The sequence below is a fragment of the Cimex lectularius genome, unplaced genomic scaffold (assembly GCF_000648675.2).
Source record: "Cimex lectularius strain Harlan isolate CLEC.00 unplaced genomic scaffold, Clec_2.1 scaffold124, whole genome shotgun sequence".
NCBI lineage: Eukaryota > Metazoa > Arthropoda > Insecta > Hemiptera > Cimicidae > Cimex > Cimex lectularius.
In genome coordinates this window covers 56,016-70,337 of record NW_019392703.1, presented here as the reverse complement: position 1 = coordinate 70,337, position 14,322 = coordinate 56,016, and the positions used below count along the sequence as shown (strand labels likewise).

The 14,322-nt window shown below is 34.7% G+C and overlaps 1 protein-coding gene across 2 annotated transcripts; it reads left to right on the top strand.

Moving 5' to 3' along the window:
• The first annotated feature begins 297 nt into the window (after positions 1-297).
• LOC106666339 lies at positions 298-14,089 on the top strand. 2 transcript variants are annotated; one of them, XM_014393455.1, is made up of 7 exons: positions 298-458; positions 517-629; positions 5,340-5,377; positions 5,444-5,546; positions 9,010-9,062; positions 11,207-11,429; positions 12,520-14,089. In XM_014393455.1, exons 2-7 carry the CDS (start codon positions 550-552, stop codon positions 13,775-13,777), a joined length of 1,755 nt encoding a protein of 584 aa, XP_014248941.1. In that variant the 5' UTR covers positions 298-458; positions 517-549; the 3' UTR covers positions 13,778-14,089. The 2 variants fall into 2 exon arrangements, with proteins under 2 accessions (XP_014248941.1, XP_014248942.1); XM_014393456.2 differs by lacking the exon at positions 9,010-9,062 and having other exon boundaries at positions 12,520-13,836.
• The last annotated feature ends 233 nt before the right edge of the window (positions 14,090-14,322 follow it).

Below are 14,322 nucleotides of genomic sequence, written 5' to 3'. Positions count from 1 at the left end.
AAAAGCTGAAATTGCTTATGGACTGCGAGGGTAAGTAATGGGCTCTACTCTGTTCAAGCGTGTCCGTATGCTTATGTATCACAGTCATTTTTATGCAATGTCAAAATGGAAGAATGTTTTACTGTTCTTAAAGTAAATCGTTGTAATGAATATCAAAATGGACAATTTATGATTAATGAGTGAAGCTTTATTTTAATTTTATTGTCTTTGACTTTTTACGACTTAAAATTAGGAAAACGCTTTTATTAATTTAATAGGCATGCTCATTCAATCACCTCTAGAATCGATTGGATCAGATTTCACCACATGTTTTTCACCTAATGTAAACATATGCTCGACATGGAAAATACCCATTTAGTTTTTGAAATTGATTAATTACTCGAATAATTGTGAAGGGCAGTTATTTTAAAACAGGTTCCACAAAAGTACTACACGATGCATTCCATAAACGGAGCAAGGTCAGGTTCATTTAAAATTTTTCGGCCCCCCTCGAGGGTTAACGGTTTCCTGATGCAGGTTGGTCCTTGGGCAGAAAAGCTGAAAACATGAATGGTCGTGGCCGCGGAACGTGTGAAGGAAGGAATGGAAGGGTGGAGGTCGGTAAACGAGCAAAGGTGGACTGTCACAAAGTAAGTGGAAATTTATTTTTAAACAGTAGAAATTTGAGTCATGGTCTAATTATTCCACGACACGAGTTATAACGTTAAAACGATCAATTCTATTGTTAATCTGAAAGAATAGATTCGTTTTTTAACGCAATCATTTAAAAATTTGTGAGTTTTGATTAGATGACCCTGTGATATGTAGGACGTGAAATAAATAATGCATTTGTGTGATTAGGTTTGTATTTATACTTTGATACTTAATTAATGAGACCCTAACCTAGTAATGTTCGATATTTTAGAAAGAAACTTATACAATATATTTTATCCATTATATTTAGTGGTCATTGACCTAATTATTCTTTCAAGTAATTGGCCATCAAGTCGAAGGTCATGGGTTCGAATCTCGTTCGTGGCACTAGATTTTTCTTTTCAACCAAAACCTTACATAAAAAAATGTATTTTATTTTCGTCTGAATAGCGGAAAGATTTAAAAAAATTGGCCAGTTAAGATATTCACTCAACCGTTGTATCGTATTAAACGGATTATGTGCGATTTTTTAAATGTTTTTTTTTCTGTTCTAGGTTTTATTTATTATTAGGCAAAACACAAGTACACAGAATAAACACATGATAGTCTGGTTAGCATTCACACTACCCCAGAGTACTGGGGTAATTGGGGATTAGCCCAACTATTCACGCTAATAAATTACATTCAAACAACTATTCACACTACCCTAGAGTACTCGATATTCCTCGAGGTAATTGGGACAAAGCCTCTCCATTCACGCTAATAAATTACATTCACATATTCACTTCCTCAGATTATTTGGTATTCCTCGTGGTAATTAGAAAGCACCCTTAATTTTACGCTAATAAATTACATTCACACTACCTTAGAACTCGATATATTCTTTTGGGGTAATTATGGATAAGGCCCTTTATTCACGCTAATAAATTACAGTCACACTGCCTCAGAGTACTTGGTAATCCTCGGGATATTTGGAAGGAAACCTTTAATTTTATGGTAATAAATTGCATTCGCACTACCTTAGAATGCGATATATTCTTCTGGGGTAATTATGGATAAAGCCCTTTATTCACGCTAATAAATTACATTCACTAGTTTTCGTGGTCCGCTTGACCAATTAATATCATTCAATTGATTAAGTTGAGTGTTAAAATGAAGTATACTTCACTAAAGCTCTCCGTGGCCATTTCATTTGTCGCCGAGAATCAAATAGATTACACGACATTTGAAAAATGGCAAAAAGGAGGGNATTATATATATATACGTAGTCCTGCCATAAGTTCTGTTACAAGAAAAAGGGCCATTAGGGAATAGAGAAACTTGATAATTTGAAAAAGAGATTTATTTTAAAACATCCAATATTTTTTAAGATTGAAATAAAATAATATTACTCGAAATGACCACCTTTTGCCTTCACACAAGCTTTTAGTCTTCGGGGCCAATCATCTATGGCAGTACACAACACGTCTTGAGGAAATTTCTCAACTGCTTTTAGAAGAGCGGACTTGAGGCTCCCTAAATTGGCTTGTTTCCTGTGGCATGCCATAAGCTCAAGATGGGACCACACCTTGTAGTCCAGAGGCTTGAAATCCCCACTTGGTGTGGTGGGGAGTTTGCTACGATGGCACCACAAAACTCCATTTTTGTGAGCAAGGAGACAAAACAAGGGCGAAAAATTACCAAGAAGACATCCTTGAGAAAGTAGTAAAGCCCTTAAGTACTAATCTTTTTTCCGGAACTCATTGGGTCTTCCAACAGGACTCGGCTCCTGCGCACAAGGCCCGAACAACTCAGCAGTGGCTGGAGGAGAATGTTCCGGAATTCATTAAGGCTTCAGATTGGTCCTCGGGAAGCGCACATTTGAATCCTCGATGTCAATCAATTACTCATTTTGTAAATAAACACCTTTTCTCGGCTTTTCTCCATTTTAATCCAAATGTATTCTCTTGAACCATGGAAAGACATCATCTCGAACCAGAAGGTCGCAATATTATTGTGACAATGAGTCTTCGAGGTCACCGGCAAGTGGATATCGCAGAGACAATTGGCGTTCCTCAGTGCATGGTCTCCCGGGCTTTAGCGTTTAGCAATAGGAGGCCTGGTAGTGGATCTCAGCGCATATTTATCTTTTCCATTAGATCCTAAATGAAGTACAAGATGTTTTGGCGAGGCCTTTATCAAACGATTACGAATCGAAGCGAAAAAATTCCAGTCACACTGCTTCACAGTACTTGGCATTTCTCGGAGTAATTGGAGATAAGCTCTTAATTTTCGCTAATAAATTACATTCACACTACCTTAGAATACGACATATTCTTTGGGATAATTATGGATAAGCCTCTTTATTCACGCTAATAAATTACATTCACACTGCCTCAGAGTATTTAGTATTCCTCCGGGTAATTAAAAATAAGCCCTTAAATTTACGGTCATAAATTACATTCACACTACCTTAGAATACGAGATATTCTTTGGGATAATTATGGATAAGCCTCTTTATTCACGCTAATAAATNGTCGGTATTCTTCGGGTAATTTGAAGTATTTCCCTTCCATTCACGCTAATAAATTACATTCACACAACCTCAAAGTACTCTGATATTTCTCGGAGGAGTTTGTGATAAACCGCCTTTCACGCTAATAAATTACATTCATTCACACCACCCCAGATTTGTCGGTATTCTTCGGGTAATTTGGAGTATTTCCCTTCCATTCACGCTAATAAATAAATTCATTCCAACAAATAACACATATCACTTACATGAGCGTATAAATATATCTATATACAATATAGATGTACAATGTTGTATACAATGTATATATGGATATAATCTATATACAATTAAAAATATTTATGGCCCTTAGAAATTGGATCAATAATCTGTGCGTGCTGCCCTGCCACATGTACGCGAATAGGTCATTCGGAATGTCGCGTTTGTTTCTTTTCAGACTTAGTTTTTGTAGTCTGTTTTTATGTTCTCTACCGTGATAAGTTTCCTCAAAACGGGCATCTGTGGAGTCTCACTCCCACTTCTGCGCAACCTTGTATGACTTGTTTCCTCCTAGACCCAGCATTCTTCCAAAAGTGTCTACTATCTATGACTTGCAAGGTTTTGTCAAAGTTCAGTTGTATGTCAAATACTACTACATTATTTATTCACGTGGAATTTTTGTTTTTTAATGAATACAAATGGTTTGTCTAAACTGCTCAAAAAAGATATTTGTAAATTATTCTTATTAAATTAATTTTAAATAAATTAACCAATATAGTCTTGTTAGTTGGATAAAACAAAATAGAAAGTTCAAACCAAAAATAAATAAATGTTAATCCTCATTTTTAATAACGGATTTATTTAAGAATAGTAAACATGAAGATCAAGATCAACACAAACGATTCGTAATCTTTTGTGGATAGTTATCCTCATTTCACTGTCCTTTTGAGACGACCTGCAGGAACAGCCCGCCACCAGAAACTCAGGAGAATATGGTGCAGTGAGCGCCTCGAAGAGAACACCTGAATGCTGTTATGCTTACTGATGATTCGCGTATCTTTCTGTAGTTTGGAGGGGGCGGTGTAATGGTCTGGGCTGGGATTTACTGGAGGACGAACTGCACTGCTGAAGGCAATCTCACCGCAGTCCGTAACTTCCAAGAAATTAATCGAGGAATACATCCCTCAAACCAAGGATCTAATTGGCAGGGATTTTCGATTTCTGAACGACAATGACCTCATAGAGGCAGAGTAGTTGTTCAAAGTTTAGAAAACCTGGGAATTTCCCATCTGCCCCTTCTTCCATTGTCACCAGTCCTCAATCCCATTGAGCACATGCGGGATGCGTTGTAGATAAGGGTTTTCGATCATCTTCCGCAGCCAGTGAACACAACTGAGTGGAGCGTTCATCTAAGAGTGAAATTCCTTATGAAATTAGTGACAACCTTATAAACAGTATGCCTAACAGGTGCACAGAGGTTTTACCTAACAGAGGACATTATACACGGTATTAATTGTTTAAAAAAATGATTGTTCCTATTAAACAAAATTATGGAATTAATAATAATTCAAAATTATGGAATTAATAAACCTTTTATTTTTGTTACGATTTGGATCTTTGGGAGGTCATGACGGATGAAATAAAAAGAAAGAGAACAACTTCCGGGTTCAACCGAGCTTTCGGCGACTTATATCGCCATCCTCAGGGCACGTAGAATGAAGTTAGACGACGAAATACAAGATGAAATTGAAATTATCGACCCGCAGCAATTAATGTTACGAGTTGGATCTTTGGGAGGTCAAATGACGGATGAAATATAAAGAAAAAGAAAGCTTCCGGGTTTTGACCTTTTATTTTGTAATTTTTCCAAATCCTTTAATTAAATTTTCCTTCAGTAAAACACAATCATTTCTAATAAATTTTAATGCCATTTAGAAACTAAATAAAATAAATATGCTTGAGAAATAAATATTACAAAATTGGCTCTATCCCTATTTATTTTTGAGCAATTTAGTTTTGTCATTTTTACCCATTTATAAATAGAACTCAAAACTTTAATTATTGCTTAAAGAATGTTTAAAAATCCGTTTTAATTTACGTATTATGACTTTCAGTCATAAACCCATAGAAAGAGCAAATAAATAAAGTAACAACCAATAAATTTCCTATTCTTTGGTTGCTTGGTCTGTTTGTTACAATTTTGTACATTTTTCAGATTTTGGCAGTGCCGAAGTAAAGGCGGAGAGGAGGAGGGTAAGTCGAGTAAATTGTATGGTCACTTATAGAAAATAGTAAATTTAATAAACAAAATACTTTCAGGGAAACAGTCCGCTTATCACAATGGGACGTATCTTCCATTGGCTCCCCTGCGTTCGGTCGAATTCGGCCAAAGGGAACGATTCGTCCATGCCAACTGGGCCCGGTAAATGACAAAAAACAATAGCTAGCTAACAAATAGCTAAATAATATCAAATACAGGTCTAAATGTTTGGTTAATTGGTCAAAGCAAACAAGTAAAATTCAATAGAAAAAGATAGACATCAAAGATTGTTTTTAAACCGTTGTTGATCAATTTGGATGTCTACAGTTTTACTGTTGAATGCATTTATGATTAGTAGATACATGGTGATGTATCAAAATCTAGCTGAAAACATAGAATACAGGCCTTAATGGCAGGTCGATCGGTTTGACAAGTTGACAAGGTCACCGATCTGGATTAAACTTTTTTAGTTGTTCTATGTATACACCACTTCTTGTGAATAGGCCCTGATTTCGCCAAAAACTTTTTTTAAAAATTGAAATTTTCAGTTTTTTAATATTTTTATTTCGCCTTTCTGCTTGCTCAAATCAAATGGGTGAACTGAACGTTTAAAAATTAAATTCTTTTATGTAGAGTGAAATAGAAATATCGGAAAAGCTATCCAAGAATATGAAATTTCATTTTAGTACAACTAGAGACCCCTAAATGTTAATTTTTGTTTGAATTTAAATTTATCGATTTCATGACGCTTCAAATTTTTGCGATTTTTAAGAAATCATTATCGGAATGTGTGATTGAAACGGCTATAATTCGGAAAAGGTTAAAAGCATTTTAACGTCAAACAGACTATTTGAAAGTAGAAGTATATATGCTTTTTAACGACGTATGTATCATCTAAATATATAAAATATTTCTATGAGAAAATATAAAAATGACACAATTGTTTGTCAGCAATTAACCTCGTTTCTTAAATGGAAATAGTAGTCCGATTTTTATGTTTTGTTATAAAATGCACTTTACACCCTTTTTAAAACGAATTATCTACCACGAAAAGTGGTCCACCAGCTTTTAACAAAAATTAGTGCACTAGGAATGTCAATCACGACTTAGGCTCGTCGAAATTATCAGTCAAAAAATTTATTCACACTGGGTTCAGTGAACGCTGGTACCTAACGGTTTTATAACTCTAGAATCAAGAATCTGACAATGAGGGCAAGTTTTGACCATTTTCTGACCTACTTTGCTAACAGAAAGTTTGTTAAAACATGCAATAAAAGCCGTATTTTGTTTATTTATCTTTTTATATCATACCAACTTAGAAGGTTCTGTCTATATATCTAAATAACCTATAATAATGATAAATAAACCACCTTGCTCATTAACCCTGCACATTGAGTGCCAGCATTGGCTGGTTTCTCTTGGCATCTTTATCTTATTATCTTTTTAAATCATACCAAATAATTATATTTTGCTTATTCATCTAAATAACCTATAATAATAATAAATAAACCTCCTTGCCCCCTAACCCTTCACATTGAGTGCCTGCATTGGCTGGATTCTCTTGGCATGTGTTTTCCGGTTGCAGCGATGGTATTAGCGTTAGGGCCGTGATCGTGTGCAAAAACGGTTTATGATCAAATTTGCAAAAAGTGCTGGTAAGTAAGGGTACAAATAAAATAATTAAAAAAAATAAATAAGACGGGCCAACAGTTCGGCATGACACAGACGTTGTGCGGGTTTAGCCTATTCTAGGTCGGTATGCAAAATTCATCAATATCTAACAATTTTTAATAAACACTTCTTTCGATTTGTATTAATTGCGTTAAGTTTAAAAACATACATGGTAAGAGGATATTTTTATTTTGTTTGAAATTACTCGCAGCTGCTTGCTTTTTTAATTTGTATATTTCGGTAGCTCATGCACTCTTCAGCTCATGAATAAATGCTACTTTATCTTTTTAAATCACACCAAATTAGAATATTCTGCGTCATAGAACGTTTTTGTTTTTATCTTAACCAACAATGAAATTAATACACCAAAAATAATATTTTTTAAATTTATAAAAAACGATTCATGATCATTTATTTTCGCGACTAAAATTAGATTTTGACAAAAGCCCCTTCATTAGGCCGATTTATTAATTTCCCTTAAGACTATTTATAATGAACATGTTGTTATTGGAAAAGTGGAGTTTTTATTGACAAGTAAGACTAAGTAATTGCATTCACTTTACTACATTTCCAGTCAAAACTTGACGTCATTGTCAGTTTCATGATTGCAACGTTACAAAACCCTTAGATACAGACTTTCGCAGAAATCGGTGTTAATCAATTTTAGAGGTCTCAATCTCATCAATTTAGAGGTCTCTTTAGAGATGCTGAAAAGAAATTTTACATTAGTTCTACGAAAAAATGAATGACCTAGTTTTTAAGAAAACTTATGATTTTTGATAAGCTTTGACAACATTGACAATATTTTTATAGCAATATACATAAAAAATGCTATAAATTGTTAATATTCACATAGTTGATTTGATCAAGTAGAAGGGCGAAATAAAAATATCAAAAAACGGATAATTTCAACTTCCAATTTTTTAGCGAAATCATGGCCTATGCACAAGGTTTTCGATATTTTGGAGGCTAAAATCACCAAAGAAGCCACGTCCAAATCTGTGACCCTACCAATCTGTTAGTTCAAAACAGAAACATTCGCCACGATTATATTTAAATAATTGCCGATCTCAATTTGTGCCTTCTTATTACTGTATGGTTAGATAATACTCGTTGGGGTAAAAATAAATTGGTTGATTGATTAAAGATAAACAGATGCATTTTGCACGGTTAATTTTGAATAATTTTTAGTGTAGTTTGTATAACTATTCACTATAATAACTACGCTATAACCTATTCTAGGTGTAGTCGTGTGGATGAAAAAATTCAACTGTTATCTGCTTAACTTTCGATCTATTTTAAATGTTTAATAACGTTTTTAAATTTTTTTGGGATTGTTGAGACTGCTATGCACAACATGGAAAACCTATTACAAAATTAATTATCAGTTGTTATCGAACCTTGGTCGAGTGAGGATCGCACTCGTGTATTTACGTAAACAACTGTGATTGAAAGAACGAAACACAGAAGGAGATAAATCTGCGAGTATTGCTTTCTTCATACTCCAAAATGGAAGGAAATGAATCCGCCAACCCTAAAAAACGCAAGGTAGATGAATCGCCTTTTTTTAGTAAAAATAAATTTGCGCCGTTGGAATCAATGGACTCTCAATCTCAAGCCGAACAGCTAATCCCTAATCAAGCCGATAAACCAGAGAAACCTCCACCAATATTTATCAACAACCTGAAAAATATAAATCCAGTACTAACGGAACTAAAATCCATCTGCAAATCACCATTTAAGCACTTAACAATTGATAAAAAACTTAAATTAACCCTAGAAACGATTGATGANAAAAAAAAAAAAAAAAAAAAAAAAAAAAAAAAATTAATTATGTAAAACTGTGTACTTTTTTTCAGATTTACATATTTTTCAATCCCGATGATGACCTTAAAACAGGTCTAAAGCTTGGCAGATAACAATTGAATTTATTTTTTCATACTCTTGTCCATAGGGAGATCCAGATTATTCACGAAAATCAAAAAAGTTCGGTTCATCTAACATCAAGTATGTATAGACGTTTTATCGTATCAAAATAACGTGGCACGTACATTAAATATTGTCAAATGGAAAAAAAAAAGATAAACGAAGTAAAAATGAAAAATCATGAACAAAATTATATATAATCACAAATTATATACTTGTTAAATCTGAATTATATCTGAACTATTATAATCAAAAACTTAATAAACAAACTCTCTGTTTTGTTTCTTGGACGAAACAGGGTTGTTTAATTTGTATCAGTACTGATAGTTTTGTGTTTCAAGAGTGTGTTGAGTGTATTTATTGGTGTGAATGTGTAATGTGACAAGGCCACCGCGGAATATTAAGTACTCCACTGAATCTCAATTAGGTTATATGAAAGCTGTAATGTGACCTGACTTCTTAGAAGAGGCGGGTGAGGCCGATTCTTCCCGACCTGCAGACATGTTCACCTCGATCAAGCGACAAGAAACAAAAGTATCAATGGACATGCTTAAAATAAATTAGCAGAGTCGATGGGCCAGATTGGCAGAAGCGTAACACTCACACGATTAGGCCATGTGCGGTTGACGCACGGAAACTTAGTTTTGGGCCAAAGACCGCACAATCGTCCGGCATGTAGAGAAAGGTTGCTCCATGTGTCCACTTTAACTACTACATAGCGTTGGATTAACACCGATATGACAGTAGTGCTTGAGCATGGTAGCGCATGAGAGGGTCCTCTGTTTCAATTTTTGGAGGAAATAGGACTATCTTACTGCATATACTTTGTATATATCTTGTCTCATATTTCGTTGAGTTTATTGAGACTGAAAGTATTTTTTTAGCGTGAAGGTGTACTGTGAAAGGATCGATTGGTTATATAATATGTTTAGAGGATGGCGGAATATCTTTGAGTACTCTAACTTAACTGAATGAATATGTAAATAAGTAAGAATGTATTTAAGAGTGAGTGAGAGGAATATGGTGTTAAAATCTGGTTGTTTTGTAGGCTACAATTACCTAGCCTCCGGTGCCAAAGCGGCTGGATGGATAAGACCATTATATAACTTCGTAACCAATTCCGCTTTATATTTGATTTTTAGTGAGGATGTTTTGATCAAGCAGTTTTTGCGATAGGTGGAATTTTTGGAATTTGCGAAGGTTTTTAGTTGAGATGAAAAAAAGTTAATGGCACGAGAGGGATTCGAATCCACGACCTTCGGCTAGATACGCCACTGCTCTACCACTTGAGCTATCGTGACCTCGATCCACTCGGACACCAACCTCCCATCTCAATCACACCTTTTGAATTTTCCCTCCTTTTTGAGGTCACGATAGCTCAAGTTATAGAGCAGCGGCGTATCAAGCCGAAGATCGTGCGATCGAATCCCGCTCGTGCCATTGACTTTTTTATCTCAATTGAAAACCTTAATTAATGGTAAGATATTAATTGGTCAAGCGGACCACGAAACTAGTGAATTTATTAAGTAAAATGTTAAATCAAAAAGATAATTAATAACTGTTGATTTAAGATGAAAGCAAGTTTTTACCCAGCATATTCCCCATAAATAAATTAGAAACATTTTCAACATGATTTATAACAAAATGTTCTGTATACTTGTATTTTATATTCTTTATTAAATCACTCTCGCGATATACATGGATTTTAAAAGAAGTTCGCCTTTAAAGTATGTATTTTCATACTTTTGAGTGTTTAATTTTTCGTCGTGGTCGACGGAGTGATATTTCGAGAGTATAATTTAATCCATTGGTGTAAAAAGGTTGTCTTAATTTGATCAAAATTAAGTTTATTTTGGTACATAAAAATGTCAATAGATGGTATCATTTTTGTTAAAAACATTTGTTTATTACATATAATACTGTTTTCAGTTATTGCAAGATTGTTAATAATTTATTGAGTTAGCTAGTTAAAATATATGGAATGGGAAAAATTAGGAAAATATTTAAAAATAATATACTAAAATGTACTGAAAATTTAGCGAACATGATTAATACTTTTTCATTAATTGCAGTATCGTATTCAGATTAACCCAATATTTCACGACACCCTTAAAACCTGACCTTTTTCTACTTTTTCAGTGGTTATTTCGAGGATAGTCAGGAGAGAAACAATTTTAGTTTTTATACCAACATAATAAATTATAATATAATGGTTTTTTGTCTAGAATCCCCAAAGCTGCTGCGTACGCCGGCGCCCTACAAAGGCGAAAAGTACAACTCAAAAAACCATGGGTGGAGGTCGTGGGGGAAGCAGTCCGCGGTAATTCTCAAGCCAGAATCAGAAGACCAAAGGCGGGACATAAACGAAGATATGGTGAAAGCAATAGGCGAATACATGGCCCAAAGACCGTTTCAATACAGAAAACAAGATGAGCCAGTGGACCAACAGTAAATCGCATTTGTATTTCACACTTGTCTGCTGAAATTCTAATCACTGTTTCCCAACGTCCATTGTCAAAACACTAAAAAACCTGTGAAACGAGTTTTTTAAATTAATTAATACTACCAAATCATCACCCGTACGTTATTTTGTAGTATACTACAAAAATAATTATTGATTTTGTTTTGATTTTGTAAAATTGTAATTATGATAGTCATACTCCGTCGCACTATCTCACTCAGGAAGATCAGTTTTATGGAATCGGTAAAAACTTAAATTTTCATATATATTCATCTCCGTTCGAGCATTTTTATGTTTTTAAGATGTCATGACTTAAAAAAAGTAAAATTTGTTCGTCATTTAGTAATCGCCGATGATAAGAGTTTTCGGTAAGTTCATTTTTTAAGGATAATAATAATAAAAAAACACTGTTAGAAGGGTGTTTGTTATGCACTTTTATGGCTTTTATTAACATGTTCATACAACACGCAATTTGATAAGAAATAAAATTTTGTAATTGTTATACAGAAAATGTGATTCTGTGTCACATATTTTTGGGGGCAAATATTTTTTAAATATTGTATTAGAAGTAAATTGTATAAAAATATTTTAAAATAAATGAAAGTTATCGATAATGTTAAACTTAAATAAACTTTTCTGAAATTGTTTTTTATGCTCTACGCTCAATTTAATGCACAATATTTGGAAATGAAAATGTTTAGAGATGGTTCGTATGAATAGAAAAATTAACTTTTTATTAAACGTATGTTCTTCATTTATGCTTACTAAAACATCATAAAAATTGTCAGATTGTTAACCAACATCATAAGGCTAAAAGGCAATTAAACATTGATTGTAATAAAATACTTTGTATATTAGAGTGATGCCGAAAAATAAAATATAAATGAGTATCTTGCAAAATTTGGAGTGTAATTCCCACAGGTTAGCTCGTACTATTGACAAAGTGCAGATACAAATGTAGTTTAACTAATTCATTAATTATGAGCTTATTATTTTATGATTGTCCTATTTGACTAAAATTCTCTTTTCACCATCTTGTTGTTTCTAAGCGGAAAAACGGAATTTTGACTGTTGTAGGAAACAACAAAGCACAGAACTGGTGAAAGAGAAGTCGGTCAAATCGCTATCAAAACCTCACCTTGAAACTGAAATTGTGAAAACTGAAGAACCAGCCGAAAACGAACTGACTTCGCCCCACTTTGTACCTGCGCCGATTGCTGCAATCGAATACACAAAAACACCCCCTTCGTCTCAAACGCACAGTGGAAAAAGTTCTTCGGATGTAAAAAGCACAAAGCCCGTTCAGATTTATTCAACCTCCACCGAACGACTTGTTAGGCCAACGCTTCAGACATGTGTCGCAACTTCGTCGACTTCCCTTAGCACGGAACCTTCTGAAGAGTCGACTGGATACGCTGTTTTATCCCAAGAAAAATCCCAAACACCGCAGGAAGGAGTCTCTGTGAATCGAAAACCCCTGGAAAAGTCGGCTTCACATGCTAAGAGTTTAGATTTTGACAAATCGGCATCCGCTTCAGTATGTAAACAGCCCTCTGTTGCTCCTACGCACACTTCTGAGCGTACCGACCCCCTGGCACAGTGTTCAGTCCCTAGACAACCTTTCCATGAGAAACCGCTGTTTACAAAAAACATTGCAGCCTGTGCTGAAAGAACACCGAATGCGCCTATCCTTGTAAGAGAACAATCTTGTGTTAGCTCACCTTACCTTACAGTAGCAAAAGACGTTCGGCCGACGGTATCGGTGAAAATAGAACCTCCACTTGTAAGTAATACTTCAGTAATTATGGGCAGTGGGCGTGCTATAGATTCAAAGAGCAGGAGCAAGATTTACGTTTCAACAGAACAAGGTCCACGGCCGACGCTTTCAGTAGTCGTTAACCCTCCTCTTGCTAAATCTTTAATTTCGTCTAACAATGAACTGCCCATTGAAGCAAAATCAGGGATTTCAGCGGGCAAACCGACTTTACTTGCAAAAGAGCACATGTTCTCAGCAGGGAATTCAGAAAGTGAATTGTCTAATAAAACTAAGGCTAAACTTCTCAAAGATCCACTAGGAGTGACTAGATCTGCTGCTTCGTTGGGAAAAACACACGCTATAGAAAAGATGCCATCTCATTTAAACATGAAACAAACATCGAATAAAACTCGACCAGACAGCTTGGTGAACACACCTTTAAAATCGAGGTCAGCGGTTACAGTCGATAGTGATATAGGGCCTTCAGCAAGCAAAGGGATGGTTCGTAGAGAGAAGTCGAAAGGATCAGAAACCTCACTTGGATGCAGTAGGCAAAGTCATAGATACCAAAATTTATAGCATGTTAAAATGCACCCAAATAAAATTATTTAAAGTAAAAGAATTTTCTTCGAAAAAAAGACTTTTTACTCCAGCATTGAATCATATATTCTCTGGACGAGTATTTTAGCTTTACTATAGCTGTGTCATCCTTTATCTAATCAATTTCTATAAATTTATGTATTTGCATGCTGAGATAGACGTTCAACAATAAATATTTAGAGGCTAATCGTTCAAATTAAAAGCGCTTTTCCCACTGAAACTCTTGAGGTCCGTGTTGTAGGTTCGAACGAAACCAAATCGACATCCGAAGCAGAGAGATCTGTCTCAAGGTTACCAATTTCTTATGACTCTTAGTGCATTAGTTTATTCAAAAAGATGGATGATAAACTATTGTTTTTCATTTTCAGGAGAAAATGATCTCTTTGGAAGTCGAATTCAATTACAGCGGCCAAAGAACACTAGCGATATACTATAGATAACGACAAAGTATGGTCCATTCCAGAATTTCGGATTTCACACACAGGAAGGCAGTTCCTTCACAATTATTTCTTCCTCCGGCATAC